The sequence below is a fragment of the Nelusetta ayraudi genome, unplaced genomic scaffold, assembly GCF_046127955.1.
Source record: "Nelusetta ayraudi isolate G7.1 ecotype Tasmania unplaced genomic scaffold, CSIRO-AGI_Nayr_v1 ptg000027l, whole genome shotgun sequence".
Lineage (NCBI taxonomy): Eukaryota > Metazoa > Chordata > Actinopteri > Tetraodontiformes > Monacanthidae > Nelusetta > Nelusetta ayraudi.
The window spans coordinates 1,160,654-1,187,238 of record NW_027466077.1 but is presented as its reverse complement, the minus strand read 5'-3'; the positions used below and the strand labels follow the sequence as shown (position 1 = coordinate 1,187,238).

At 47.9% G+C, this 26,585-nt stretch overlaps 2 protein-coding genes across 2 annotated transcripts; one reads left to right on the top strand and one right to left on the bottom strand.

The window, feature by feature from the left end:
• The first annotated feature begins 181 nt into the window (after positions 1-181).
• Positions 182-23,103, top strand: kdm7aa (lysine (K)-specific demethylase 7Aa). The gene is made up of 18 exons (XM_076029999.1): positions 182-340; positions 7,679-7,764; positions 8,288-8,405; positions 9,079-9,239; positions 13,749-13,890; positions 14,288-14,474; positions 14,584-14,746; positions 16,134-16,221; positions 16,321-16,427; positions 16,544-16,635; positions 16,740-16,826; positions 17,554-17,868; positions 17,960-18,084; positions 18,204-18,352; positions 18,454-18,554; positions 18,871-19,028; positions 19,139-19,515; positions 20,095-23,103. Exons 1-18 carry the CDS (start codon positions 243-245, stop codon positions 20,181-20,183), a joined length of 2,643 nt encoding a protein of 880 aa, XP_075886114.1. The 5' UTR covers positions 182-242; the 3' UTR covers positions 20,184-23,103.
• A 75-nt stretch (positions 23,104-23,178) lies between these two features.
• ndufb2 (NADH:ubiquinone oxidoreductase subunit B2) lies at positions 23,179-24,731 on the bottom strand. The gene is made up of 4 exons (XM_076030000.1): positions 24,510-24,731; positions 24,160-24,304; positions 23,812-23,890; positions 23,179-23,272 (listed from the first exon to the last, which is right to left on the bottom strand). Exons 1-3 carry the CDS (start codon positions 24,593-24,595, stop codon positions 23,813-23,815), a joined length of 309 nt encoding a protein of 102 aa, XP_075886115.1. The 5' UTR covers positions 24,596-24,731; the 3' UTR covers positions 23,179-23,272; position 23,812.
• Positions 24,732-26,585: the final 1,854 nt, after the last annotated feature.

Here is a 26,585-nt window from a genome sequence, read left to right as displayed (position 1 = left end):
AGACGACACCGTTTTTGTGAGCCTATTGTTGGAAAAAAAAAAAAAAAAGTTTGTGTCTATTGTTGGCGAGTCCCCCCCACGCAACCAGATGGAAATGAATAATTTGGAATCTGACGTCAGAGGTGGGATTGCCTTAGATCGGGAGCCTCGTGTTCGCTCGGCTCTCCCCTCGGCTATTTCCGGACGCTAGTGTTAAATCCCCGCCCCGCTTCATTCCTGCGTTGTTTGGGGACAGTAGGAAGATGGCGGCGGTCCCGCTGTACTGTGTCTGCCGGCAGCCCTACGATGTGAGCCGGTTTATGATCGAGTGTGACATCTGTAAGGACTGGTTCCACGGCAGGTACGTCGCTTTTGGCGTCTCCCGGTGGTGGGGCCCGGCGGAAGCGAGAAACGCGGCGTGTTTCCCGGAGAAAGGCGACGGTTATCGGAGCGGTTGTTGACTGGTAGCCAAGTTAGCTCGTTAGCGGCTAGCGGCGGACGACGGGGGCTTTAAACCGTCTATTGACGCCACTTTGCCCGAGAAAGTGGCTTTTCTTTCGCCGCAACGGTCACGTATTGCGGCCGAAGTCTCGCCAGCGTGGCTCAATCACGAGAAATGTCTCTCAGTTTCTTTGACAATATCGACGTTAATCACTATCGAGACGCACATAGTCGAAAGCAAATAGTTTGGCTCCACACACTCCGTATTGCGGATCTATCGGGATTGCCGAGCCGTGTCAGTCAGCCGGTGTGATCAAAGCCCGCCGGGGTCGTGGTGGCACAGATACGACACGTTGCCCCGGCGAACTCTTGCTATCACGTCGGGTTTTTGCGATAAGTCGAATTGGCTATTTAAACATTAAAAAGGCCACATGGGGAGTGTTTTAAAATGCATGGTGGTCGTTCGTCGCGATCGGAATCTGGTTCACCAAGTTGTGGGTTATTCGAGGTTAAGGTAGCCCCGCTTGACCCTTCCCGAGCACTTTAGACTAATTTACACAAGAATTACATCACGAGCAACTTGCCGTTGTTTGACCGTGTTTGTAGCCTTTTGTTACGCGGGATCAGTTATTATGCAATAATACATATATATATATATATATATATATATATTTTTTAACGGAACGTACATTTCGCCGAATGTCAGTGTAACGTTCGACAGTCGTGCTTTTGAAGTGATAATAGTCATTTGACATTTCTCAAATGCGACCGGTCCGAAACACGGAGCTTGTTGTGGTCGTGCTTGATTGACACCTTGAGAAATTTAAATCCCCTCCGTTTTTAAAGCGAACGAGACACATGGTAGCCTGGGCGCCCCTAGTGGTGGCCGACAGGAACAGCTCCCCAGACTGCCTTATGTTGGCGTTTTGTCTTGCCTCTGCTTTTGGTTTTGGTTGTCTGGCATATTTTTCCATTTGTTCCACGTGCTTTGAAAGGTGGCCGAGTTTGTAGTACAGGCTGTTCCTTTCAATGATAAATTGCTTTCAAACCCGCTTGTCGTTCTTCTTAGGCGACTGTTGTCAGAACACAGATGTTGTGGCGCTCATCTTGTACTCTGAGCCTGAGAGAAAGCACTTTGTCCTTTTCCCAGTCAACGGAGATAAAAACAAACATATTTAAATGTAGTATAGATCATTACCATTGCATTTAATGTAGTGTATTGTGTAAAATATTTTCTGTTTGTGTGATTAGAACATGAAAAAGGAAGAGAGCTGCTGAAATTTCAGACACTATGAAATTTTGTCAATTGTGAACCCGCTGTTTATCTGATATCAACCAAATGTGTACATACCGTTGTATCTGTCACGCAGCGAGACGTATGTCACGTGCGAGTCGTTCCTCTATTTCGTCCACATGGCTCCGCTGGTCGATCCTGGCCAGGGCTCCTCCTACGCCTTCCTTCATATCATGTGTGGGCTCATGTCCATAGCAACTATTTATGAATACAATAAACTGCTTTTTTTTTTTTTTTTTTTGCCCGCGTCGAAATGACGGAAGCCATTGCGTAACCACATTGAGCAAGGCCCGCCAGAAAAACTTGGTGGCCAGGATTCGTGTCGTACCGGAGCCAAGAAAGACTGGCGGTGTGTCATGTGGCGGCGGGAAGGAGAAAAAAAAAGAAACAAATGTTGGAACGTCCCCCCGTTGATGACTAATATGCAGACGCACACACACAGAAAGCGCGGCTCCAAAAACGGCCACGTTTCCTGCTTCTTTCCCACGAGGCGGGCCAGAAGGGAAGGGATATTCTCTGGCCGTGGGTGACGGCTCACTGACGCAGTGGAAGGGATAGTGCCCACAATCTCCGGGTGCCTGTTGTCGGGGTTGTTTGTGTTTGTGTAGAGGAGCTTTTGTCTCACTGCATCAGCTCCTGCATGACGTCCTGTTCTTCCCTGTGTCCTTCTCCATTGCTGTACAGTGGGTTTGGAAGAGGATGGATAGAAGTTTATCTTCGCTACAGTTATAATTGGCAATCTCATCTTTTGTGTGTTAAGGTTGTGCCAACGCCAGTACTTCCTCTTCGGACATGGATTGATCAATACCTTTATGACTCACAGTTTGAAGCTTTGAAAGGGCCCCGGTTTGTTTGACATTTGTAACCGTTTTTAAATAGGTTTTGTTGATGCGTAAGTAATTTTAAATGGGACAAATTATTCAACTAATGAGGTTTAAATCAGCTGTCCTTATAAAGCCAATAGAGTCCAACAATAATCATTGAAAACAAGGTTTAACTCAATTTTGTGTGGTAGGTGTAATGCGACTTTGAACCTTGTTGTTAATTTGCCACATCCAATCTGCCTTAATAGCCAAAGTGCTCTTTTGAGTTGTCCCCTCTTGCTTTGATGCCGCCTTCTTATTGTTTAGCTCAGCGCTCTGAGGGTTGGCACGACGTAAAGTCGGGGTGAAACCCCCTGCTGGAGGTGCGGAGCAGATCTGGTCGTCCCCCGTTGTCTGGATGTGTTGGTCTGGGCGTTGGAGCGGCGATGACGGTGCTTCGGGCCACAGTGGGGACAACCGGGGGGCCGGTGATTGATGGGCTCGCCAAGTTCAACGCTCGATCTGTCACTGTCGCACACACTGTGAGCATGGCGAAGAGAGATGGATGGCCGGCGTCGGGCTCCGCTTGAGTGTTTATGTTAAGTGGATGGATGAACGAACTGAAGGATTATTCTCTGGTTTGACTCCTTGAAGAGGGCCGTTTCCTCACGTCTGCTCAGGTGTCTGTCTAGTTAATTGGCCACAGAGTAAAACGACACCCGAGAGCTCATGTTCAAACCTGTGTTTACTCTTTATTGCCAGACTGGTTGGATTGGACACAGGAAATTTCATCTTCATTGGCGTTTGGAGGTCAACGGCCTGAAGTACTGAGTTCACATCGGCTGAATTATTAGATGCAAGTCTTTAAAAGGAGTGTCTCATTAGTTGTGGTGCGTGAAACTTGGAGTTTTTTTGTTTGTTTTTGCCGCTCATTGATTCTTTATTGATGTAATTCTGCTTTAATACATACTATTGAATCTCGTGAGTTTCCAAGAAGAGTTGTCAGTATTTTCTGCTTGATAAAAGTGGGAAAATTAGGCATGACATTTTTAGCAGATTTAGTAATTTATTTCAGTAATTTAATTTCAATTTAGCAGCCAATAATTTTGCTTGCTTGACCTTTACAGCCTCCAGTTTGATCATTTGTCTGTGTTGTTGTTTCAGTTTTTAGTTCATAATGTTCAAAATGAATCCAGCTGGGCTTTTACCGGCAATGCAATTCATTTCGAGTCGTCATGTTTTACCGCAGAGCCATGAAACCCCTCACTCAGCTGCCTGTGTTTACAGAAAAAAAAAACGAATCAATAATTTATTAAAGTTTTGTTTTTTACTGGCCCGGACGTAAAGACAATTGCGCCAGCGGACCGAGCGCTTGTTTGGGTTAGACGGCAGACGGCCGTAAGACTGATGACTGTAGGTTCTTGCAGGGGCCACTGGGGGCCCGGCCCGTCAGACGACCACACCGAAGGCTCGCGTGAAAGCAAAGCAAAGCAAAGCAAAGCCCCCACCTCCCCACCCACTGCCCGGGAGCCTGAGGGGTGAGAATCAACCTGCACCAACAGCAGCAATCAGGCTGTTAAACCTCAGCGGGGGCTCCAGCGGCGCTGTAAACAACACAGCCCTTCTTTCTTTTTGTTGTTCCGCCGCTGGTTTTCTTTAATCCACTGCAAAGACGCTACTGCTGCTACTACTGCTGCTGCTGCTGCTGCTGCCACCTTGGGACGCTGGAGCGGTCGGAAGTGCCAGAAAGTGACAGATCGCCGTCCATCTGTCAGGGCTCTGGCCCGTCCGGCCCCCCAGCGTGACTCCACTGTTTATGTAACCCTCCCCCCCACCCCCACCCCCACCCCCCCACACACACACACACACCCTGGAGGAGTCAGGTGCTCCTCTTGGGAAGACAGAGATAGCCAGGTGTGTTTAACTTGCCCCGCCGCCTCCCCACCTCCGTCTCCTCTCACCATCTCCCCTCCTGCCCGCTGCCAGTGCCCTAATATGGGCGTGTTCCCCCCACCACCCCCACATGCAGGGCAGTCATTTAGAGCTTAAAATAATGGCCGATTCCCGCCTCCAGGCTTTTGTTGCTTCTGCGGCGATCGAGCAGGACAATGAACCCCCTCACTGTGTGCAGGCCAATGAATAAGCCCTCTCAGTCACACAGGAAGGAGGCCCTTGATGGGAGGAAATGGGGGAGAGTGTGGGGGGTGGGGGGGGCTTCGCCAAGTACACACATCTCGCGTCCAGGAAGGATGTTTGCCTTGTTAGTCTGCCGCTGTGGCTCCGGCGCTGTCACAACGACAACACACACGCCGCCGTTGCTGTTCCACAGTCTCAGATAGCGCAGCGCTATTAAATATAGAGGGAGTGGAGTTTACTCCAGTTCACTCGTCTCCAGTCTGATTTGCACTCGGCTTTTTCCTACCAGAGAGGTTCACGTCGGGTGAAGAGCTCTCAGCGTTTCGCCGTGACGCAACAATTTAAGATGGCTCTTCTCGCCCCTCCACCCCCTCCACCTCCTCCAACTTCCTCCCTCCCTTTCCCTCTCGCTGTTCCCCCGTCCACGCCGTGCACAAGCGTTAATCATTACAGGTGACACGCGAGCTGAGTCAGTCCAGCGTGGCACAGTGCCCTGAATTCTCACCGGGGGCCTCGTTACATAAAGGAAAGAGTGAAGCCAGGCGAGGGAGGACGATCGGGGAGCGCAGACCCTGGCTGCAGGAGGCTGGCTGACTCACTCTGCACCGCCGTCACCGCCAACCCCCTCCCACACCCGACCGCCAGCAGCCACATGTTCGGACCGAGATTCCGACAACATGAGCTAGTGCACAATGCGAGAGAGAGCCAAAGTGCTGCGCAGTGTTATTGTTGGTCGTCGCCCTGCTCACGTGCAGCAGCAGCAGCAGCTGCAGCAGCAAGAGTTCTGGGAGCTTCTCTTTTTTTGGTATTTCCTATTTACACTCTGCCTTCGCTGGTTTTACATGAGGGTTTTTTGAGGTGAGGATACAGTCTCTGCAGGGTGGGGGGGTGGGCTGATGACTTCATGCACGAGACAGTTGAGAAGCAGCAGCACTTTTGCACAGCCCCGGACAGCCGGGGGGAGGGGGGGACTGCTGTAGCTGACTGCAGCCATCGTTCACATGAGCTGATCACTTCCTGATGAGTTAATGGCCCCCCCAGCGTTACTTCCTTTACAGTTTCCTCCTGCAATCTCTTGCAGATCAAAGCTGATTGCAGGCGCCTGCTCCTCCTCTTTTCTTTCTTTCTTTTTTTCCTGAAGCTGTTTTTCTCCATTGTTAGTCGTCAGCCTGCAGCAAGAGGAGCGGCAAGATGATGGTGTGCTTTCTCAACGTCACGGATTAATTGGGATGGGAGCTCGTTAGCATTTTTTTTTTTTTCTTTTTGATGCTTTTTCAAAGCAACAGCAGCGGAATTGTTCCGTTAGTTTAGTCTTGGTAGTTCTGGTTTAATTGGACCAGCACAGTGTGCACAAAGCTAAATATGGCATTTCAAATCAAAGTGAAACATTGCAGAATGAAAAGTTTTGCAGAATGAAAAGTTTTGCCCCATAAAATTGATTTTTATATATATATATATGTATATATATGTATATATATGTATATATATGTGTATGTATATATATATATATATATATATATATATATATATATATATATGTATGACACTTATATAATTTATATACATGAGAAGTCAAGCCTAACAGTGGCCTCCCAGCACAGAAGGCCCTTTGTGTGTGACCTCGGTACCCCTAAATGCCACAGAAATTGACCTGTGCCCATGCTGAAGTCACACAAACAAGCAACTTCTGCAGCTTTGCTGCCGACGACAGCGTGCGTTCAGCTCGTGTTGCTCTGGAATGTAACAGAGGAATGCATGTGTGCTGCCGCTGCCTGTGGTTCAGCTTTTCTTCTTCTTCTTCTTCTTCTTCTTCAGGAAAGTCGGGGGTTGTTGTGTCAGTGTTCTGAGCTGGCAGCAAACGTGCGTGGAGTTTGTTCTAAACTGAGCATCGGTCTGCAGCTCCATTCAGTTTTGAGGACAGAGTGGGATGAACTCTGATTTGTGTTGTAACATTTTGCTTACTGTTACTTTTACAAAAACAAAACTTAAAATATTTGTTTTAGTCTTTTTGCCACGCTCCACAATAGAAACATCACTTAAAAGTCCAAAACTTTGAATAAAAGTCTGTGCTATGATCTGAATGTTGTCAAGCTCTAGATCCCCATCTCTCCTGTCTTCAAAAAGCCGAGCAACTTTTGTTTGTTTTTGAACCAGACGGGAGCAAAGGTCAGCGCTCAGACACAAACTCTGCTCTGCTGCTTCAGCGTCTGTTTGTCCCAAACCTGTTAAACTCCTCTGCGACCTCCAGACGTCTGAGTCGGTGTTTGACATCAGCTTCGGAGTCTGCAAATAAACGACCGCCAGAGACGTAACTCATTTGAGAAAAGTCTGAGCTTTAAGCCTTTTTCGTACAGTGCTGTTTGGTGACACAGGCCACGCCCTTCAGCCAGGTGCTGGCTCCACCCTCATGCCCCGCTTGTGTCCACACCCCCAGACTCCCAAGATAGCGGCCCACTCATTTCAATGAAGTTGCTCACCCAGCACATAGTTACGCCCAAAAAGTGTTTGACTTCCGCATTACTGGGCCAGTGGAGCATGCACAGTAGTCACTTCCCATGATGCCCCTGTAACTCACATGATCTATTTGGCCTATCAGAATGATCACTTACAGACACGTCAGGACGTAGCCAATCAGAATGCACTGAGACACAGCAGCACATTGTGACATCACGCTGGGAATAAACTCTTCTCTGCTGATTTTCTGGCCTTTATCGTTTTTTTTAACAGCTCAAAGACCATAGGTAGAAAATGTACAATAGATTTTCAATGAACCGCGTTTCAGGTCACGGTCGTCCTGTCGGCCGTTTTAAAGGCCTTTATTTTTATATTGCGCTCTTTGGGGAAAATGCTTTTTGGGTCCATGGGATTTATTTTTTTTTGCAACCATGTGACAAAGCAGCAGCAGTTTTAATTAAAAACCCCAGTGTTGTTGGCAGCTCCCTGTTTTATGTGTCATCAACCCAAACAATGAGCCAATGAGATGCAAATGGAAGTGATGAACCGTTGTTTCCTGTCTTGTCTCCAGTTGTGTGCAGGTGGAGGAGCACCATGCGGTGGATATCGACGTATACCACTGCCCCAACTGCGATGTCGTACGAGGACCCTCCCTGAGTGAGTGCCGCAGCTCCCCCCCCCCCCCATCTCCCCTCTGTACCGACATGCATTTCATTCAGCAAACACCGTTCTCCAATTCTCTGCCTCGAATTTACATGTCCAGCCAGCCCTGCTTACCATTCAGCCCCCCATACCCCCCCTCCCTCTGACTGTCGGACTGGTCCCGGGGGAGAAGGGTCACTCTCTGCCGACTGCATTTTTCTTTTCTTCCAAACTGGGGGATGGGTCAACTCCAGAGAGCCCAGAGGGCAGACATTAACCGGCTAATTGAATGGTGTTGTAAACCCTCCACTTTGATTGGACAAGCCCCCCCCCCTCCGCCCCCCACACCTCCCACCCCCTCCAACTCCATCCCGGCCTCTCGCCGCACCGGGGGTTCGAGTGGGGTTTCAATGGGCTTTGCTCAAAAAGTGGCCGTGATTCAACACTTCTTCAAGGGGGGAAACTCGATCCGGAGGAGGTAATTGATCAGCGTTGGCGCAGCAGATGTGTGACTCTCGGATGTCTCTGTGCGTCACAGTGAAACAGCGCAACAACTGGCACAGGCACGACTACACGGAGCCCGACGATGGATCGAAACCCATCCAGGCCGGCACGCCACTGTTCATCAAGGAGCTGCAGACCAGGACCTTCGCCAGGTACTCATCAGTCACGACTGTTTTAAACCCAAGGGACCCGTTCTGTCTGGAAGAAAAGGCTCTTTGAGTTCACTCTCAAGCTGCTTCAACAGAGGTGTTCATTTCAAATGATAGTGTCCAGTACGTGGACGTTAATCTCATAGCTTCTCACAGTCGGATTCTCAGAATTCAACTCCTCTAATTGTTGCATAATGTGAGAAGCAGCCTTTCACTTCTCTCGTCTATTCCTGTGTTGGCTGAACTCAAAGCAACTTTTGTGGTTGTGATGGTTTTTGGTCTCTGCTGCGTCACAGAGTGGCAGCAGTTAATCGGGCCTTTCTTCAGTCCTCCTCTGCGTTTTGTGTTCACAAGTTGTCGTACGAACGAACCAAGTGAAGGATGAACTGGTGGGCGAATCCTAAAAAACCGTCTTGACGCTTTGCGCCTTGTTTGAAGCCCAAACGTTTCAACCTCATCATAAAGCCATAAATCCACCGCGGTACAGATGGTGGCTTCATTTTGATGACACTCGTAAAAAATAATCTTAGTAATGCACTCGCCCAAGAGGTCGACACATGGAAGATATTTATGGCCTCACGCCTTGGCAGCCATGTTAATAAAACGCCAATAAATCAACTTTATTGGCCCGTAGTGACTTTGTTTTTGTGTTGTTTTTTTTACCATTTCTTTCTAGTGGCGAGGAGCTCCTCAGGCGGATGAAGGGCGAGCAGGTGACGCCCAGGTACCTGGAGCGACACGGCTTCAACTACCCCATCATGGTCACCGAGATGGAGGGTCTGGGCCTCAAACTGCCCCCCCAGACCTTCTCCGTGAAGGACGTGGAGCAGTATGTGGGTAAGGACTGTTTCCAAACAACCACAGGAGGCTCAGGCCCCGTTTACTCCAATACTGGTTTCTCTGAAAAACCGCACTTTTTCGAAAACGCTCCTCAGGTTGGATAAGTTTGAAAACGGCGCCTTGCCTAGATTCGTGGAAACGTAGAAACCGATCTTTTTTTGCAACGCTGATGTCCAAGCTCTAAACCCCTCCTCCGCCTCGCAACCTGAGCGGCCGTGAGGTGCAGATGACCACTCACAACAACAACCACGTCAGGCAAAGGACTTTTTACTGTTACTGATGATCAGCCTGCAGTCTTCCCATTAACCTCAACTACAAACCGCAAACAATAGTCAACAATAGCACATGGTGCTCGTGGATCGATATCCACGAGGATAGTGTGCAAAGTGAAAAAAAAACCCAACGAAAACGACTTGCAAACCTCTTGTTTTATTTTTTATTTATTTTCGACGGACTGGGATATTGAGGCAGGAAACCTAAATGACAAATGTTTGCGAACTTTTGCTGGCACGACTCCCAGTCAACCTGAACGTGGACCTTTTAAGGCTTTGTGTTTGAAAGCAACTCGAAGCAGAAGTTTATCCACACCGTCTTTTCTCCAGCGATCTTTCTTTCTATTCTCAGTGGTGCTAATGTTGTTAGCGAACTGCTGCTTCTTTAAACAGGGCGTGCTTCAGGTGTTCTTCTCCTTATTCCGCTTTCAGGGAATAAACCTGCAGAGCCACACCAGGCCGGGCATAGGTACTACATCGTTTTGGCTTTTACGGCTGTAAACGTGTTTTTTTTGTCTTTTAAGAGCGTTTTCGAAAATGTACGAAATCCGTCTCTGTGTAAACGGCCGCTCAGACTCTCTTAGGGCGTTTACCCACTAGCCCTGTGCGGCTAGTGCCAGCACTTCACGGTACGGGACAGCTCGGTTGAAAGGTATTTCCATAAGCCCGACTAGTACCTGGGCGTGGGCGGAGTCACGGTTGCAAGGCGAACCGAAGGTTTTTTTTGTGCCTCCCGTGTCCCGGAAACCATAGGATTCACTTTTTGTATTAACCGTGGTTTTGTTTTGTTTTGTGCGAGACATTTTCATAGGGCTTAGAATTATTTTTGTTTCATACTGTTGACTTGTATCAAAACACTGTCCTAGAAGAGAAAATGTAGACGCTGAAACGATCACTTTGAGTCTCACAGTCGTTTATTATTAGACAAGAATATCCGCACAGCTTAAGTCCACACAAAGCACAAAACAGCAACAACTCTATTCGACCGGCGTTAACAAGCGAGCAGCATTTAAAAATCGCTATAGGGAGTGAAACTTATGAAACTTGCGAGCCAAAATCGCCGCCTCTTAACTTTCACTGCCAGGAACACAACACAAGCAGAGCAGAGTTAGCGGTGGTGGCTAGCGGTTTATCGACACGATTCAACGGCTCTACTTTGCAAATAGCCTTCAAACTAAAGTTGCTTGATGTTACAAAACACATTTACAGTCCTCAAGCATGTTTTCAAATATTGTCGTGGCCGACTATTCTCTCGTCGTCTACCGGCAGAGTCGAGCCCGTCTCACTCCCGTTGGCCACCGCGTCGGTGTTCCATCGCATCCGAATTAGGCTGAACAAACCTCCAACATTTTCTCTGTTCGTTCCACTCAGACTGTTGTAGTCCTTGGTGCTTCGGTAGTCGCTCGGCATTTTTATTTTTTTATTTCTCCGGACACTGTTTCGCTGTACAGCGACGGCCACCAGCTGCGAAACCAGGAAGGCTCCGTCCGTCCAGCTCTCTATGAGCTTTTTCTTCGGCCAGAGACAACAGAAACGTCTGTAGTTCTACGTTCGCCCATGGTACAGTTTCATAATCTTCTCAGTTTTTAATACGTGAAACTGTAAAAATCCACACGCGGGGCATTTAAAAAATTGCGGTTTTGGTCTTTCGTGAGAGACTGCCTTTGGCTTTCGTCAAAACTTTTACCCAATCAGTGCCCTGCACGTTGCTACGTCACCCATACGGTGTCAGCTCTGCTCGCTTCGAACCCCAAGGAGGCAGGTACCAAAATCGTAACCCCTGGGACCGTGCTGGAAATGCGTCAATACCGACCCGTACCGTACCGAGATGTTACCGAGGGCGCCTGTGGGTAAACGCCCTAAGATTTGATATCACACATCAGTGTTGGTCCTCGGGGAGGGATGTGGGCTATGCCAGCAGACGAGGTGCCGGTGGGGAAAAAAGAAAACACTACACACCCAGCCAGCTAAGTGGCTGCCGTCGAGCCGGCGCCATCTGTGCGTGTCAATACAAACAGGTTAGCAGGTTCATTGGGTTTTAACCCACTTATCAGGCATCAGGCGACGGCCCAACAAGCTCTAAACGAGCGGACGTCTCGGCTTTCACCGGCCTCTCCGTGACCGCCGCGCTTCCTCGCCGACCCACTCGGCCACTTCCCGGCTCCTGTTACAAGCCCATTAACCGAGGCCACCGGCGGTTTTATCATTAAGTTCAGATTACAGGCCGGCTCTCGCACCCTGAACCCCCTCCCGCCCTCTCCACGGGCCTGCCGAGCACTGAGCCCGGGCACAGGTGTCATGACCGCAGAGTCGGCAGTGGTGTCGGCAGCTCGCGTTTCTTACAGTTAAAGAAGACAAAGGGAAGGAGGGAGAGAGGGAAAGAAGGAGGGAAGTGCTGACGTCACACTGAGTTTTATAATGTCACCGATGGAGGCAATAAAGGTCCCATATTGCAGCCATGTTCACCTCTTTGTTTTCAATCAGAATACAGTAGAGCTGCCTGATGAGATGATTTATGTTTAGATCCCCATAAAAAGGCATATAAGGATTTTTTAGCTTCCTGATAAACCTGCTTTGTTTGGGTGTTTTTTCAGCACCGGACCTACAATATTATAGTAGTTGCATTTTTCTTTATTTATTTTCTTGCTTGGGTTTTTGTCTCAATTCAACATTAATGCTATCGGGAGGAGATACAAGACCTTGACTGCTCCATGCATATTTATGACCTCGCAGAGATCGACGCTCAGCCGAGTTGGGTCAAGCGCTTTCTTGGCTCCAAGCTTCAATTCAAACCCCGACACGTCCAGCTGCTGCAGCTGCTGCAGCCGCCTGCACGTGCGTCTCCTGCAGTAGATCAGAGTGTCTGTGCGAGGAGGAGATTTTAATGCGAGTGTGTGTGACCCCCACCCCGAACCACACACCACCCTACCCCGCCCCCCCCCAGCCCCCCGCCAGCAGTTCATCATCCTGGGCAGACCGTGCACATCTGTGCGAGCAGGAAGCCACCTTTTGAAGAAGCTGCTGCATAATAATGTGTAAACTGGAAAGAATGCGAGTTCTGAGGTCACGCGTGGTGCTGTGATCGCACATCATTTGTGTTTCGCACAGGGAAGTAACGAATTCAACAAATAGACCCACTTGATAAGCAGTGCAAATGACTTACTTTATATTACAAACTGCACCTTAACGAATCACTATGGTTACCTCCACAGTGAAGGTGGTTTGGAGTTCTCTCCAAGCAGCCTGTGTTGTTCTGGTTTTAAAAGTTTTTTGTTGTTTTTTTCTAGCTCGGTTTTGTGCAGCTTTTCATATTTTTTTTTTCCCGCTATGAGTTTGCTGGCCTCCACTCCAGCTGTTCTCCGTCATCAGACGCCGGCCAGCTGGGCCCTCAGAGGTGTGTGTGTGTGTGTGTGTGTGTGTGTGTGTGTGTGTGTGTGTGTGTGTGTGTGTGTGTGTGTGTGTGTGTGTGTGTGTGTGTGTGTGTGTGTGTGTGTGTGTGTGTGTTAGAGAGAGAGAGAGAGCATGGGGCAGAATATGCAGAGTTTGTTTTTTTCAAGGTGTGTGGGAGGGGGTGTGGAGAAAATACAACAGCCAGCTGTCTTACTCCACACACACACACACACACACACACACACACACTACATCCTGCTGGTACTTCCGGCCCCGTGTGTCACCCAAGTGTGATTTGTAACATCCCAGCTGCGAGTTGTGTTACTCTCTGCTTTCATCTCTCTTTTCTCCCTTTTCTTTTTTTCTTTTTACGCGTCTGCTTTCTGTCCCGAGCACAGTAACACGCTGCTGCTTCTCGCCTCCACGCTCGCATACGTCTCCACGCACAGCCTCCCACAGCCTCCCACACACACACACACACACACACACACAGACCCATAGGTGTTAAACGCAGCGGCCCTCTCACCTCCACCCACTCCACCTCCTCGGGGAACAACAGTCTGGACAGATTGACAAATCGTCTTGACTCGCTCTTCCAAGCCCCTCCCCTTTCCCGGCGCCGCCATAATGGTGCCAAGTCTCCCTCAGGGCTCGGATCTCCAGAAGCACATGGAGATGCCAGCGGGCCCCCGTGACCCCCGGTGAACCCCGACTCCCACTCAGTAGCCAATTAAAGAAGTTGAGGATTGTTTCTCGTGAGCGAGCGTCCGGCTGCTGCTCAACAAAGCCCCTCCCCCTTCCGTCCGTTTATGATTTTCTAAAACGGTGCTTGTTTCCTGCGTAGGTGGCAACAAAGTCATCGACGTGATCGACGTGGCGCGGCAGGCAGACTGCAAGATGAAGCTCAGCGAGTTCATCAAGTATTTCACGGCGCAACTGCGGCCCAAGGTGCTCAACCTCATCAGCCTGGAGTTCTCCGACACCAAGTAAGCAAGGTTAAGGTATTTAGGTTGCCATTATTGTTCTTTCCCCCAGACCACAGCGAAGAAGCCGCGCTTCATTAATAAACCACAAACCTCTCCAGGTCTGCGGAAGACGGCACGTTTAGCCCGCTGTTTACAGCCTCCTGCTGTAACTGAGAGGACATCAATAAAGTGGTCTTATTGGGGCGGAGCCAACGCCTGGCTGGGGTGCGGCCACCGACCTGGGAGTGATTTCAGTGCCCTTTGTGACATCACAAAGGGTTGCGTTTTCAAAAGCCATTTAATAGCAGGACAGAGACACTGGCTTTTCATAATATGGTACTTCAGAAATCATTGCTTCATCAGGACACAGATTATCTGCTATGTGATTGGTGGTTAACTCTTTGATCCATTTCATCAGGATGTCTGAGCTGGTGGAGGTCCCCGACGTGGCTCAGAAGATGTCCTGGGTGGAGAACTACTGGCCGGACGACTCCTTCTTCCCCAAGCCCTTCGTCCAGAAGTACTGCCTTATGGGAGTCAAAGACAGCTACACTGATTTCCACATAGACTTTGGTGGCACCTCGGTGTGGTACCACGTCCTCTGGGTCAGTGTCGCCCGGCCACACGCAGCTCAAACAATTGCAACGGAAAATGTCTCGAGCGGATTCAGACGAGCCGCCCATCTAACCGTGTCTTTGTCGTCCCGCTGTGCAGGGTGAGAAGGTCTTCTACCTGATCAAACCCACTCCGGACAACCTTGCACTATACGAGGCATGGAGCTCCTCGCCCAATCAGAGCGAAGTGTTCTTTGGGGACAAAGTGGACAAGTGTTACAAGTGTGTCGTACCTCAAGGAACCACCCTGCTCATCCCTACAGGTCTGTGCTCGCTGTTCTTTCACGCATTAGTGCGTCAGTATCAAGGAAAGTGATCATTTCTACTGAATGATGACTGTAAGTTTTGACAACGGGGGAATTGTGCAGAAACTAAAAGGTCTGATTCAACTTTTTTCTCTATTCAACTTGGTGAGAGTTTAGCACAGCTTAAACCTTTGTGCCAGAACGGCAACGTGCTCCATAACTGCACTGCAGACTTTTCACGGATTAGCTCATCTCACAGAGTTCCCACTGCTGCAGATCAGAGCACCGACTGCCGAGTCATGTGAACTGGGTACGAGCGCCAGTTGTTCTCTCACCCCCCCCACCCCACTGCGCTGGAGACAAAACCCAGATGTTTGGGGGTGTTTTTTTGCGGGGGTTCTGCTGGCCCGTCAGCTGGAGTTCTCCTGCCTTCTCACGTGCCGCTGAGTGCGAGAAGCGTCAGGCTTCCCATGGCGGCTGCTGCTGCTGCTGCCAGGAAAAATGCAGGCCTTTTTCAAGTTCCTCTGTCATTGCCAGGGGAAAATGACAGAGAGGGGAGTTTTTTTCCCCTCCCGAGCAACAACCCAAACACTGCCTAATGATTGTGATTACAATGGAAAAGTGAAGGAAAAACATAATTATCGTGTAATATGTTGAAAGCAGCGACGTGGCTGCAGATCACACACACACACCGTGTCGACCCTGCTGGTAATTAGAAGCCGCGCTGAAGATGTTTGCCTATCGCGTCACTCGCCGAGTGCGTTGCCGCTTCTTTTGGCTCCGAGTGGAGCTAAAGTCTTGAGCCGCTCAGTCACCCACCCGTCAGCGCCTCAATAGAGGTCTTTCAAGACGGACAAAGCCGGGCTCAGCCTGTCATCGGCCGGACGACCTGAGTCAGCGACGCTTTCTCAGTGGGACGGAGCTGTGTTTTTGGTTTTTTTTTAAGGGGCGCTCTTTTGGCCGAGGGGGAGCGGGGGTGTGGAGAGGTGGGAATTAACTTTGGGGTCAGAGAGCTCAGCTCTCAAGTCAGTCAGTCAAGCAGAGCTTTATCAGGCCCGTCCATCAGACTTACCCCCCTCCCCCGACTCTGCTTTCTTTCACTTTATCTCGACGAAATGAGCGCCGTTTGTCAGGGTTGGTGAGTGTGTCCCCCTCAGTGGTGGTTACCCTCCCACTGTCAGACTTTAAAACAACAAGTTTATTTTTGTTGTTGGCATGCATTTGTTGACCGAGCTGGTCGCGCAAACGCCAGGAGCTCGGACACCCATGTGTCGGAAAGCAAGACCATGTCAATATTGTTGTTGCACTGCTCCTCGGCCCATCCGTCTTTGCAGGGAATGGCATTGTTGCAATTCTTGCACAGAGCGGGCCCATCACAAAACGTGTGCTCTTGCGCCCCCTGCAGGCTGGATCCATGCTGTTCTCACCTCTCAGGATTGCATGGCGTTTGGAGGGAACTTCCTTCACAACCTCAATATCGGCATGCAGCTCAGGTGAGACTGATTGATGCGCACAGAAAATGACCCCATTTATTGTTGGTTTGTTCCCTGTTTGCATCATAACTGATTGATGACTCGTTTTCTGGTTTGCAGGTGTTATGAAATGGAGCGTCGTCTGAAAACCCCAGACCTCTTTAAGTTTCCCTACTTTGAGGCAATCTGTTGGTATGTGGCCAAGAACCTCTTGGAAATGCTGAAAGGTGAGGAGACTGCAACATTTTGTGTTTGTCTTGCAAAACCCATCAATGACGACTCACCACAAGCTCCAAAGGCCATCGAAGCCTCATCACCGTGTTTTATTTTTTTCTTGCCTCAGAGCTGCGAGAAGACAACTGCCCGCCACCGACCTACCTTGTGGAGGGAGTGAAGGCTTTAATCAGTGCGCTGCGGACCTGGTTGAAGCGAGAGGTGAGAGCGCACCTGCTGCTGACTCCGCCTCCACAACAACCGACGTCCGTCTGTCTCGCGTTCACTCCTCCTGCCTGAACACTGGTGCGTTTGGGTCATTGCAGGTGAGCGAGCCCACCAGCGAGGTCCCCGACCACATCAGGCCCAACCACCTCATCAAGGAGCTGACCAAGGAAATCCGCCACCTAGAGGTGAGGAGGCAGTCGCTCGCTGCGTTTTGACTTCGAAGACAAAAAAGACTGAACTTGCAGATCAGACTTTGATTAAAACTTCACTTCTAGGGTTGCACATCTCTCTGTGGTAAAGGATTATATATGCATCTCGATAAACAGGTTACGATTTGATTTAAAAATGATAACCTTTTATTAGAGAACGATTGGATACGAATCGATTTGCGACAAATCGATTCAATGCAAATTGCTTTGATACATATGATTTGATGCTATGATAAATGTTGTAGATATTTTAGAAAACAAACTTTCATTGTACGATGAAAGTGACAGTACAATATTTTCTTGTCAAAACAGACCAAATATCCCCAAGCATTGTGCCTTTATGGCACTGGCAAAAACACACATACAAAACAGAACAACAAAATCACATGTCGATGTATTTAATTTCAAACATTGACCAAAAACGGGTAACAAAAGTTCAGCATTTTAGCCTGAGCAATGAGCAGAGAACTTTAAACACTAGAGCAATACAATGCGTTATTGATGATGTCATTTCCTTGGCGAGTGCTGAATTGGGGCCAAGCTGCCTGAAAAAACTAATCGATACTTCGATTCTATTTATGAGGCTGTTACCGATGCAGCCGTATCTCTCACTTCCTGAACCGGATATCCGGTCGCATCGGTTTTATCGTTCGCAGCCCCATTGACTTCATGCTTCTGCTTTTTTCTCGTATATTTCCATCAGGAGGAGCCGGTGGGTGGTAGCAAGGCGGTGAAATCTCAGGGAAGTGGCTGTGTTGGAGGTGGAGGAGGCCTTGGAGGAGGAGGAGCGCCTGTGTCCAGCGTCTGCCCGGCCACCCGCTCCACGCTGGAGCGGCTGTGTCAGGCGCGGCGTGCGAGACGCGCTGCCCGGCGGCTGAGGGAGCAGCAGCAGCAGCAGCAGCAGCAGCAGCAGCAGCAGCAGCAGAGGCACGGGCCCAAGGTGCCCTCCAACCTGGACATCTTGGAGCAGCACACCATGGAGGTGCTGAAGAGGCTGGAGGTGGGCCCTCTGGAGGAGGTGAGCCTCACACGATGGCGACGTGCCTCTCGTGTTCGCGAGGCCTCACTGACCTTCCCACTCACTTCTTGTTTTTTTTTTACCTCCGAAGGACGCGGCGTTTTGTGCGAAGGTTCACGGTAAGCTCAACAAAGTGTCGACGGCGTCGGCCGCCGCAGCAGAGTCTTTGGACAACAACCACCTGCGACTAATGCTGGTCAACGGCAGGATCATCAGGTGAGCGCCGTGGTGTGTCGACCAAAAAATGAGGAAACGAGCTGCATGAATAAATCCGAGGAGCTGCGTTTGTGCGTTATGAGCTGATTGTGTGTGTCTGTCTGTGTGTGTGTATGCAGAGATCTGAGGCAGGCGGGCAGCAGCCCGGGTAAGCTGGAGGGCGAGCGCTCGCCCTCCGGCCCTCCAAAGAGTTTGATGGACGTGAAGTCGGAAAGGACGCATCAAGACGATGAAGAGCGGCACAGCGCGGAGAGAGCCCACCCCCTCGGTGAGTCACTGCCAGGCAGCTGCAGGCCGGCGTGTCACAGTGGAGCAGCTGAAACTCAAAGGTGTCTTGTTTTCTCTCTCTCCCTCTCACTGTGGCGGCAGCGGGGTGCGCGGAGGCGGTGAAGACTGAACTCAGGGAACAAGCCTCAGGACACTCCAGCGCATCGGACTCCAGCGAGTCAGACAGCGACTCTCCCACGGAGGTAAAGCAGGCAGAATCAGACGGAAAAGGTTTATTGGTCCTTTGCAGGAAATTTGTTTCCACATTCTCGAAAACGGAAAGACACACAGTATAGAACTTGAACGTGCAGCATCGGAACTGTTGGTCTGTAACGTGAAGTGCGGGTTAAGGTGACTGGGGTCATGTGCGATAGAATGTGCCCTGCGAATGCTGGCTGTGCGGCCGAGGTCTGCTAGGTCAGGGGTGGGGAGTCCAGTGATCTCGGCAGCCCTGTGTGTGTTGATCTGAATGCAGCCGCATCACCTGTCTGTGTTCCACTCTTCCCCCCCCTTCTACAGCATAAAGCGTCGTCGTCCTCTTCCGACGAGGATTCCGAGAGTTCCCAGGAGGACGAGGAGGCGGAGGGGGAGGGCGGTGGGGTGAGGGGCTCGGGGCACACCATAGAGCTGGACCAGTCTGGCCACAAACTCAGGCACAAACACAAACCACTCAAGCGGTAAGACACATGGAGGTGTTGAATATGCCTCTGCCCAGCTGACTCTTCAGTGTGTTCTGATTGGCTTCCTTGTACCCCACCTCTCCCCCCACCCCTCCCCTCGTATGCAGAGAACATCCTACCTCACTCAGCGCGGAAGAGGCCATTCAGGGGATGCTGTCCGTGGCCAGCCTGCTGTGCTCGCCCAAGCCGGAGAAGGCGGCCTCGCCGCGGGAGCCCTGGTGGTCCGGCAGCGAGTCCAGGGAGGCGGCGCCACCGCCACACCAGCGCCTCCTGCAGGGCGACAAGAGCCCCATGGACAGCCAGGGCAACAGTAGCGAGGCCTGGGACAATCAGGGGCCGCTGGCCAGTCCCCTGGGTGACCGCAGCCACGGCGACAGCCCCGAGACAGACTACCAGTACTGTGACCCCTCCATGTCTCCGCCGCTGCACCCCTCCAAGAGGCACGCCCCCAACCCCCCGCCCGTCAGCAATCAGGCCACCAAAGGTGCAACATCATCACACCATGTTTCTGTTTTGCACTCGCTCGTATTTGGGGTGAACTGCATTTTCTTCGCTGCCCTGATTGTTGCTGATCCCCGGCTTCTGTGCTTTTTTTCACTTGAGTTTTTTTATTGATATAAATATATATATATATAAAATAACAACATTTTAACAGACACAAGCAGACAGTCAAAAACGAAAAACAAGAAAAAGAAATAAAAATGACAAAACCACACACAGGAGTCTCTTTTAAACGAATCAAAACTTCAAATCCTGTATTTTGTTGCCGTTCACTCATATTTTGTGTCCATCTCTCGTCAAACTTCACTTCACCCAGTTTCAGGTGGTGCATTATCTTTACCATTGTGTAGATTTCCTCTACTTGGTGGGTCTACATTTCCTTAGCATAGCTTTTTTAGCAGTTGCCCATAGTACTTTCACCAGACCTTCACTCTTGTATTTTCTTCACTTAGCTGACACAAATACATCACTGTACATGACATAGGAATTTCAACATTTCTTCTTTTTGTTGACCTGTCATTAATCAATGCCATTAACGCATTCTATCGATTCTTTTTTTTAGGCAAGCGGCCCAAAAAAGGGATGGCCACGGCCAAGCAGAGGCTGGGCAAGATCCTCAAACTCAACAGACACAGTCGAGTCTTCGTCTAATCCTCGGGAGCGTCGCAGGCAGGAACGAGGAAAAGAATGAATTTGTATTTGTTACCAGATGCTTTTTCCGTGCTGTAGAAATCGGAAGAAAAAAAGGATGGGAAGACTGCCTGGAGACGACCGCCGCACCCTAAACCAATCGTGACATGTGAAAGAGAGAGAAGTGACAAAAATCTTAAAAGAAAAAAAACAAAACACGCTCACTGTGCATGCTTAGGAGACAGGGTATTTGAAATAAGCAAGTGCACGACTTCACTACAAGCACACTCGGAACAAAACAGAATGGGAGAAGAAAAAAAAAAGGAGCGATGGGAAGAGTCGAGCAGGAAACGTGAAGTTCTGCTGCAGGGAAACTGGAGCTCCTGTGGGCATTTTTTTTTTAATTTATATAAATACAAAGGAGGATTTTTGACCAAACAAACAAACAGGAAGTATATTTTACTGCTTTTACTGCTTCTGATACTTCATCACGACTGAAAAACTGAAGCAGCAGCTGGAGGAGGAGGAGCGAGTAAAACGAGGTGCTGCGGAGAAGAAAAACTGATCTCTTCAAAATGGTGCTCATTGTTTTTTGTATTTTTCGCCACTCATGCATTCCCCCCCCCCAGCTACCCCTCACCTCAACCTCGACCCCCACCCTCTTTATACGTATCTCAATCACCAGCAATAATGAGCGAGGCAAAGGGCGGAGGGAGAGGTATAGTATTCTGTGCACCCCTCTCTCCAATTCCCTGCTGTCGCAAATGGAGGAAAGAAGACAAAAAAAAAACAATGATTGGTGCGTCGCCAACTTGCACGGACGAGTCCGAATCGAATCCTCCCGTCTGCACTGTGGCGTTCATGGACACGAGGATGTGGACTGAAGGGGGCGCTGCTCAAAGTGCTGCCTCTCCTGTATTTCTTTTTCAATAGGAATTATGAGTCATTCGCTGTGAGGACTCGCATGAAATCCTGCTTAATTTATTTCTTGTTTTTTATGCGATGTTGATTTTCTTTTTTTTTTGGTATGTGTTATTTTTATGGATTCCGAATGATGTATTTATTAATAGAAAGAGAATGATTTTATTATATTTGAACCCTCAAGCCTCGGTTATTCTGAGGAGTCTTTCCTTTTTTTAAAAAAAAAATAGGGGCTTTCTTCTCCTTTTTAAACACATGCATTTTTGTAAATGTGGGCGTTTTTTGGTGTTTATGCGATCACCCTCTGAGTAGCAGTTTATGTACAAGTTGTTTGAAACCTTCTCTCCCGACACAACTCTTGTTTTGAGTTTTCCTTCTACCCCCCCTCATCACCCAGTTGAGTAGATGCTGTCTTGATTCTCGTCTGTTCTGGTTTACTCCTCTCCATGTAGCCAGAGCTTGTCGTCGGGCTATGTGCGAATAGAAACTAGGGTTAGGTTAAGAAACTTCTGTATCCTCCTCCATCCAGTGTGAATTTTCCAAGCAAAAAAACAAACAAACAAAAAAAAAAAACTAGTATTCTGAGCCACTGTGGTCAATCCAAAGTAGTCGATGCATTCAGAGGAATTGAGGAACTTGAGCGGGGATGACTGAGGTTAATTTCTTTGTTTTTTTTGTTTTTTTATAATACCAGTGCTGATGTGTGTTTTTGTTTGCTCGGGTTGCGCAGTTCTTCACTCTCAGGGAATGATGCCATGGACATAAAATCTCTGATTAACCACCAGCCACGTCATGGATGCACACAGGATGCCCACCCCCTTACCCCCTCAAGACTTTAAAGGTTGGCTGCCTCAGGCTTTGGAGATGCTGAGGTTTGTTTTAGTTTCTTTCTCCACATTGTTTATAAAAAAAGAAGTAATTTGCTGGTTGTGGTTTTTCTATCGATAAGCTGTGCTTTCACCGTTTGTAAATTTGTGGGCTCACTTTTACCACTTTGTGATTTGGTCATCCACACCCCCTCCCTACTCCTTCACAGCTCAGTGTTGTACAGAAATATTACACTTGTCAAAGCGACAGTTCACCCTGAAGTCAGAAACTTTCTGAGATTTCTCCTCCTGACCGTGAAGCCTCGTATTCATCCCCATGCTGAAATACTATTTTCACAAGACTGATTTTCCGTCATTGGGAGATTATAAAGCGATGAATCAAATTCCTTGTTACGTATGATCTCACTGTGGAATTGTTGTCCTCTGTAATAATGCAGAGTTAAACACAAATACGCTGGTTGAAGGCTGGCTAATGCTCCCTGCAGCCATCCTGCCTTACATGGGGACGTCTGTTGGTAGGGCTAGTTCCCATCAAACTGCTCACGAGATCTCAGCTCTTTAGCTACTAAACCATCATCATATAGATTTTAGAAGGTTTTCTTTCATTTTCTGTTTACAAATGAAGTTCCATTTAATGTCATTGTAATGAATTACAGCAAAGTGTTCTTCGTCATGACCTCATTGTGATTACAGGGTGAACTGTCCATCCCATAACGAGACGACTCTTAAAAAGCTTGTTTACACTCGGGCTAAATGTTGCCAAGTAGCTTTAAGACGACGACGGACAGCTTAGAATCTTTGCTCAGGTTTACAGGCAGCGCACACAACCTGCAAGCGACTTCTCTACAAGCCCCCCATGGTATTTTACTTGATCCAAACAAAGAACCAACCAGTATCTCTGTGAAATCATTTTCCCGTTTTCTGACACTACACTTTGAAACTTTGCATGTTTAAAACACGAGCTGGCCCGCAGGTAGGGTTTGTAGTCGACACCGTACAGGATTGCTCCCTTCATTTGCTTCCCCTCGACATTTCTCCTGTGCATTAGTTCTTCTTGCGTTGTTTATCCCCCCCAGATTGAAATGGCTTTTGATTTTAAAATATACAAAACACTGGCTAACTGTGACACTGTTGATGCATTGCAATTTTGTTTCTGCATTTTAAAAAGTGTGTAAATAAAACTAATGAAATAATGTGCTTCTTTTTGTTAAACCTGATTTAACAGTCTACCTCAGGAAAAACTTAGATTTAGGACATTTAAAGACAAGCATATTTGAAGAATTTTATTAGTCTATGTACAATGACAGCCTTCAGCATATCCTGGAAAATCCCAAAACAACAGCTGAAATCCTTCCTTGTGGCCTACAAAAGACAAAACAGGGTGTTTAGAATCAGTGGAGCTCAAAACATTGAACAGCCTTTTTTTTTTTTTTTTTTTTTAAGTACATTTTGATTGATCTGTTTATTGAAGTGTCAAACACCATGATTGTTGCCCAACCCTCGTAGGCTTCTTACACACTGATCAATACATTTGTCAAATAATATTTCCACAACTACATGCACGAAAGCCATGTGACTACAGAACAAAGCAAAGTATAACACAATCTATAAAAATAATGACACATACATATAAAATGGCTTGCCATCGGGGATAGAAAATAGTTTGCCACCAATACCAGGCCTTTTCTATAAATTTAGATCAAAGCGAAAACATCATTTTCAAATAACTAGCACAGAATAGCTCTGAACTGATTCAAAAAGAAAATTAAATCACAAGACAAAGGACGGTGCAAAACCGAATTAAATTTGTCTTCCACTACATGGAGCTCGCAAAATTCACAGAAACGTAAACATGTAGTTTTAGCAAAAGAAAAATTGAGGATTTAAACACATTGCATTACCTTATTCCTCCTCATCATCGGGTGGGATTCCGAGCTCCTCATCTGTCCATGAAGAAGCATCAGGCCAAGGATAGTGACCCTGCACACCAGAGAAATTTTGTTAACCCTTGACCTCTATACTTGGGGCTAAAGGATAATAGCCAAACACCACTCATTGAAAGTATTTGCATTTAAACCCGACACATTTGAGACATCATGCCATGATGTTGATGATAATTCACGTTCCTAAACGTACCAATACAAAAACATCAACACACTCTGATTTGAATATGTAACGGCATGTTCTCTTGGGGGTTTCAGAATTTGTTCCGAAATTATATTTGCGGTGTCAAACGAAATTCTACTCACGAGGACGGCATCAGGGTTGTGCCATAAGTGCCACAAGATCCAAAACCACATAAAACCGCTGAGGACTTCAGACTGTAATTTCTGGTTCTTGGTAATTTGGGGGTACTGCCTGTACTGAGGTTCAATGTGCGGCCCTCCGCCAGCCCTACAAAGTAAAGAATATGTTTCATTATGCATTTTCAACAATGACAACATTAGCGGTGGGTAAGTTGATTGACAGGCTTTTCCTCTGTAACACCAGAACAACACTATCTTAGCGTTTATCTGCAAGGGTAAACTGTTGCTGTAGCAATTTGCTATTTGTTAGCAACAGAGAAGTAACAATGCTAGCGCAGGTAGATGCTACTCACTTTCTGGTCATTATTCTTTGAGGACCCCGTGTGACGAACCGACTTCCTAGTCGAAGGACTCCCAGAGCCCGTCCAAAAGAAGACATGGTTGTTCGCCTGGAAAAACAACACGTCTTCTTTTGGTTAAATATCTCAAAATATCCTACTAGCTACTGCTCTGCTCGTCGAAAAGTCACCTTCTATCCTTGTCAATACGCCACCTCCGAACAAGGAGAGCTGTGATTGGACTACTGGCTTCGTCGCCTATTTTACTCGAAGTTCATTGGCGGAATACAAACGTCGTTTTAAAACCACAGCGCCCCCCTCCGCTCTGATAGCAATATATTTTTTATTTTTTTTAATAGAAATTGCTGCACCAACTAGTACGGTGTCCTTGTTCCTGCTTATTACCTGGTGGCTTTGGAGCTATTGTGTAAATTCAATATTTCCAGTGTATCACGACACTACACGAGAACGTTTATTAATAAATACCATTAAGAGTAGTGGGGAAATTGATTTTGAAACAATTTAATCAAAAATGTTTACTACGAGGAATATTTTAGTAAGAAAAACACAAATTCAGTAATCAATTAATTACAAAACAAAGCTATTATGAATATTCCAACAATGCATGAAACGTTTTTAGAAATACATGTTTTACCCATATGACCCACTAGATGGGGTAAAATGCTCAACTAACCCGAGGGGCAGCTTTATTTCTGACTGAAGTGTTTTGGCTATTTGTGTGAAGCTTTTGCGGAATTATTGTTGTTCATGTCATTGACTTGTGTATACAGTAGTTGCTTGTGTGACAGGGACGTATTGACTGCCGTAACATGGTGGTGACAATGAAAGCCACGGCAGGGGATTTCCTTGAGGGATTGCGTCATATATTCCATAGCAAATTGTGGTTTCGACAAGCGTCAGCACGGCTCACATTTACCACATTCAAATGCGCCGCCGTGTGTGGTGCGGGTCACGGCCAGGGTGGCAGGGAAAGGACGTCGAGTTTGCATGAGAGCAACAACAGGAAATGATCTCGATCTTTTCCGCGAGAACGCGCCTAGTGTGGCCAGTGCGCGACCCGTGCACTGAGAGACAAGAATCCCAGACGCCATCTTGTTTCTGGTCGACACCACTTTGATTTGAGCTTGTACAAGTTGACTGGCTTAATTTGAGCGACGAAAACATGTCAATTTTGATACTCTTGGGCCAGTCGTCACCAACGGGACGCGAACTATGACTCAAACTTACCTCTATGTCTGTTTAATGTGCGAAAGCAGCGCCTTTAACACCGTTACCTAATGGCGCCTAGTCAGAGTTGCTCTCCGGTTGCGCCCCTCTCCCCTCACAGCTCAGAGCCCGCCCACAAATACTGACAGCATGATGTCATCAGAAACTGACATTTTCACCAAATTAAACAATTTTAAAGAGTTAATTTAGCGGAATTACGGATCCCCCGTCACCTACAAGCCATTAACATCAGAAATAAACCAATTATATCGTCTTCAGACCGGAAAACTTCAGATGTTAAAAAAAAAAATCCCCGGGGAAAAAAAACATCGACTACGTGTCGATCGCTTGATCCTCCAAAAGGTTTCCGCACAGACCCGGGTGGACGTGACCCTGTGAGGCTATTCAAACTCCGTCCTCGGTCGAGTTTATTTCAACCGGGCAGACCTTGTTCCCTGTGCAACTGCATTTGCAACGATCTTAAGGCAGCGCGCATGCGCGGGGGGATGCGGTTAGCTCTGGGTGGGGGAGGGTCACTGGTTGGAAACGATGAGAACATCCTCTCCGAACGTATGATGTCAAAGGGATTTCTACATATTTGTAGGGGAGATGATTACTGGTTCAAAAGGACAATAAAATATCAAACAAAATACAAGATACAGTTAATCTTGTTATTTAATTGTAGTTTATTTCCATTGACAGTTCTACAGGCAGTACAGGACAAGTTTACAAGGGAAACAAAACAAATACAGATCAGACTTAATGGCTGTGCAAGGCAAAACGTTCAAATGTGTTATTTCACATGGTGATTGTGCATATACCTTTATTTAGATCAAATGATAACTCCCCCCCCCCCCTCATAGA